Below are 4,725 nucleotides of genomic sequence, written 5' to 3' on the forward strand. Positions count from 1 at the left end.
AACTCCACCTCACTGTTTTCCTACTACTGCTACAGTACCACATCTGTCTTTACACCTTGCATATCTCACCATTATAAACACCATTTAATTTTTACACTAGCTTTAGCCTTTCAATAATCATACCTGTCTTTATTTTTTTTATCTTTTATAAAATTGATATATTCTCTCCATCCCAAAATATAAGTAAAAATGTGTCAAACAAACCTGATGTATTTGGTTCAAAATTTGGACCAAATACACTAAATTTTACTTATATTTTGGGACGGAGGAAATATCTTTTATCTATCCGCAAGATATTCATGTCAGGCAAGTCCTTAATCAATGAAAGACGTTTAGTGTGCAAGACTCCTTTTATTTTTTTTTAATGCAATTAACAATTCCACATAAGTTTCTCGATTAAAAAAACAAACAAAAATAATGATACTATATTTGTCTCTAAATATAAGGTCTCATTGAAAAAATCACATAGGTATTAAATTTCTTGACCAATAACATTATTTTTATAATTTTATCATTTAATTAAGAGAGAACGAGTTCAAATTTTTTTTAGACTTTCTTTTTTTTGGTGAATTAGACTATTTATTATTAACTGTAATAAAAGGTGTACTTTAATTAAGGGTACGTTAAAAAATAAATAGTTAATGCTATTAAAAATTTGAAAGAAATCTTATAAATAGGAACAAATATAAATGAGTTTTATAGAAGGATCGAATCATGATTCTCTCTAAAATGAGTCTTCTATTTAGGCACAGAAGTAACATTTCCTCCTCCACTCATGCTACTTTCACATATGTGGATTGGGTGCAGTTAGTACGTGTGACCGTACGCAGTCGAAATAATCACAATCGTTCGATCTTGATTAAACAATCTAAAGTTTAAAATCAAAATATTTATATTTTAAAAAATTTAACTTAGATGAATCTATATTTTCAAAATTGAGTTACCAAAATTGAGGTACCAGTTTGCTTCTGAGCCTCAACTTCAAAGCTTCGCACAGAACTCAATTTTGATCAATAATTTACCAAATTGATACCAAAATGACTGTAATCGGGTTAACTTTTCACAGAATCAAACTCCACTAAATTTGAAGTTACATAGAGAGATTAATTACCGTTTTAGTGAAATGGGGGGATAAAATTCCGATTTATTTAAAATAGGGGGTAAAACTACATTTATTTTGAGACGTAGAAAATACTATATCTAGAGACTTATGAAACACCACATCATATTGATCAAACGGTTGAGAGCTTCTGATTGCAACTTGAATGCACAAAAAGTGTTTGTGTTGGATCCATCTCCCTACTTAAACACTCTCACTATTATTCTTACTCTCACTCTCACTCTCACTCTCACTCTCACACACATGCACTCAAATCTACTTTATCTTCTTTAAATTTTCTTCAAACCAAAACAATCCATCCATCCATCCACTCACAAAAATGTCTCCATTTCCATCTCTCATCATTCTCTTTTTCTTCACTACAACTCTCACACTTCCACCACCTTCATTTTCATCATCACAAACCAAACAAACCTTCATAATCCAAATCCAACACGAATCCAAACCGTCCATTTTCCCATCTCACAAAAACTGGTACGAATCCTCACTCTCATCAATAACAACTTCCCCAAACACAATCATCCACACATACGACACCGTTTTCCACGGTTTCTCAGCTAAACTCACACAACAAGAAGCAACAAATCTTCAATCATTAAGCCACGTCATCACTATAATACCCGAACAAATTCGAACTCTTCACACAACTCGTTCACCTCAATTTCTCGGGTTAAAAACCGCCGACAGAACTGGGTTACTCCATGAAACTGATTTCGGGTCGGATCTTGTTATTGGAGTTATTGATACCGGAATCTGGCCGGAGAGACAGAGTTTTAATGACCGTGAGCTTGGTCCGATTCCGTCGAAATGGAAAGGACAATGTATCGCCGGAAAAGATTTTCCGGCGACATCGTGTAATAGGAAGATAATCGGAGCGAAGTACTTTTCCGGCGGGTATGAGGCTACTAACGGGAAGATGAATGAGACGAATGAGTATCGTTCAGCTAGAGATTCCGATGGACATGGAACTCACACTGCTTCAATCGCCGCCGGTAGGTATGTTTCTCCGGCGTCTACTTTAGGTTATGCTAAAGGCGTCGCCGCCGGTATGGCTCCTAAAGCTCGTTTAGCAGTTTATAAAGTTTGTTGGAACGGCGGTTGTTTTGATTCCGATATTCTTGCCGCGTTTGACGCCGCCGTGGCTGACGGTGTAGACGTGGTTTCTCTCAGTGTCGGTGGTGTTGTTGTGCCGTATCATCTCGATGTCATTGCTATCGGAGCTTTTGGTGCTTCTCATGCCGGAGTTTTTGTTTCTGCCTCCGCCGGTAACGGTGGTCCGGGAGGACTTACTGTTACCAATGTAGCTCCTTGGGTTGCAACTGTCGGTGCAGGGACAATTGACAGAGATTTTCCTGCTGATGTGAAGCTTGGAAATGGTAAGATTATACCTGGAGTTAGTATCTATGGTGGACCGGGTTTAACTCCGGGTCGGATGTACCCGATTGTGTATGCCGGTAGCAACGGCGAACACAGCGGTGAAGGTGGTGATGGTTATTCATCTTCACTTTGTTTGGAAAATTCTTTGGATTCTAAGTTTGTAAAGGGAAAAATTGTTGTTTGTGATAGAGGTATTAATTCAAGAGGTGATAAAGGTGAAGTAGTGAAAAAAGCAGGTGGAATTGGAATGATTTTGGCTAATGGTGTGTTTGATGGTGAAGGGTTAGTAGCCGATTGCCATGTGTTGCCCGCTACGGCGGTTGGTGCCATAGGCGGCGATGTAATCAGGAGTTACATCGCTGCACATAAGTCATTGTCGGTCGGGTCATTACCAACTGCGACTATTGTGTTTAAGGGAACTAGGCTTGGGGTTAGGCCAGCTCCTGTGGTGGCATCGTTTTCTGCCCGAGGGCCTAACCCTGAATCGCCTGAGATTTTGAAACCAGATGTTATAGCACCTGGTTTAAACATTCTAGCTGCTTGGCCCGATCGAGTTGGACCTTCTGGTATTCCTTCTGATCATAGAAGGACTGAATTCAACATATTGTCTGGTACATCGATGGCTTGTCCTCATGTTTCCGGTTTAGCCGCTTTGTTGAAAGCAGCTCACCCTGATTGGAGTCCAGCTGCTATCAAATCAGCTCTTATGACCACCGCGTATACTGTCGATAACAAGGGCGATCCAATGTTGGATGAGTCTAATGGTAACGTTTCATCGGTGTTTGATTACGGAGCTGGACATGTTCATCCAGAGAAAGCATTGGATCCTGGTTTGGTTTATGATATTTCAGTCTATGATTATGTTGATTTCTTGTGTAACTCAAATTACACCACCAAGAATATTAAAGTGATCACAAGGAAAATTGCTGATTGTAGTGGTGCTAAAAAAGCTGGACATTCTGGAAACTTGAATTATCCAACATTATCTGCTGTTTTTCAACAATATGGTAAACATAAAATGTCTACACATTTTATTAGGACTGTGACCAATGTTGGTGACCCAAATTCAGTTTATAAAGTAACAATTAAACCACCTGAGGGAATGGTGGTTACTGTGAAGCCAGATAAGTTGTCTTTTAGAAGGGTTGGTCAGAAATTGAATTTCCTTGTTAGGGTACAAACTAGGGAAGTTAAGCTATCACCTGGAAGTTCTTTAGTGAAGAGTGGTTCTATAATTTGGTCTGATGGAAAACACATTGTCACAAGTCCTTTGGTTGTGACAATGCAGCAACCTCTTGATTAGTGTTTTTTTGAGGTTTTTATGTGTGTGTCTAGAAATTTTGGCCTTTTATCCCATCTTGTGATAAAATAGCTCTATATGTATAATAGGATTAGGGAATGTGTTTTTTCAGGTATTTCATTTCTAAGAAGTGGTGGAAAGGTTGGTTGTAAGAAATGATATGAAGGGGAAAAATGTTTCATAAAAATAGAAAAAGTTTGGAAGCAGTAATGAAGCACAAACGCCATTCAAATTGGGCGTTTCTTGGTGTCGAACATTTTGGTGTCAAACACATGTCGGTATCCGATACCGACACATGATTACATTGAATATGCATTTTATTTAATTATTATTATTATTATTGGTATCAATGTGTCGGGGTCATAGTTCATATATGTATATCTTTGATGTTGTAAAATTAAGAATGTATGTAACAAATCTTATGTTTGGAACAGAACATGTATATTGGAAAGATCCCTTTCCTTTTTGAGTAAATTATGTTGAATGCTTTTTTTGGTATATTTAGTCAAATATTATGGTAAACCCATGTGAATAAAGAAGATGATAATGTTTTTATGCAGAAAGAAACTTTGTGTTTGTAATGTAACTAACTACTTCACAGTTCACAGAATGGTGCGTGGATACTGTGACTGTGACAAATAGGACAAAGATCCATCAAAATATATTTGGAAATTATTTTATTTTGTTGCTTATATCTTGTAATGATCACATGATATACTGTGAGTCTGTGACCATGCAAAAACAACATTGACAGAGAATATCATACTTTTTTTTGTCAAAAGAATACCCTACGTTTTTAAAATAATGATCTTGAAGATATTTTTATTTTATGATATTGAAGACATATTTATTATTGACTAGTGGGGTTGTTGTTAATGAATTGAAACAATTTAAAATTAGTTGGAGACTTCTTCATATGTGATGATTA

At 36.8% G+C, this 4,725-nt stretch overlaps 1 protein-coding gene across 1 annotated transcript; it reads left to right on the plus strand.

Annotated features, from left to right (window-relative positions):
* The first annotated feature begins 1,333 nt into the window (after positions 1-1,333).
* Positions 1,334-4,271, plus strand: LOC123884194 (subtilisin-like protease SBT1.5). The gene has a single exon (XM_045933237.1). It carries the CDS (start codon positions 1,440-1,442, stop codon positions 3,798-3,800), a length of 2,361 nt encoding a protein of 786 aa, XP_045789193.1. The 5' UTR covers positions 1,334-1,439; the 3' UTR covers positions 3,801-4,271.
* The last annotated feature ends 454 nt before the right edge of the window (positions 4,272-4,725 follow it).

The sequence above is a fragment of the Trifolium pratense genome, linkage group LG5, assembly GCF_020283565.1.
Source record: "Trifolium pratense cultivar HEN17-A07 linkage group LG5, ARS_RC_1.1, whole genome shotgun sequence".
Lineage (NCBI taxonomy): Eukaryota > Viridiplantae > Streptophyta > Magnoliopsida > Fabales > Fabaceae > Trifolium > Trifolium pratense.

Excerpts from the sequence above, each read along its gene's own strand:
- LOC123884194 (XM_045933237.1), top strand. The coding sequence starts at position 1,440 with ATGTCTCCATTTCCATCTCTCATCATTCTCTTTTTCTTCACTACAACT.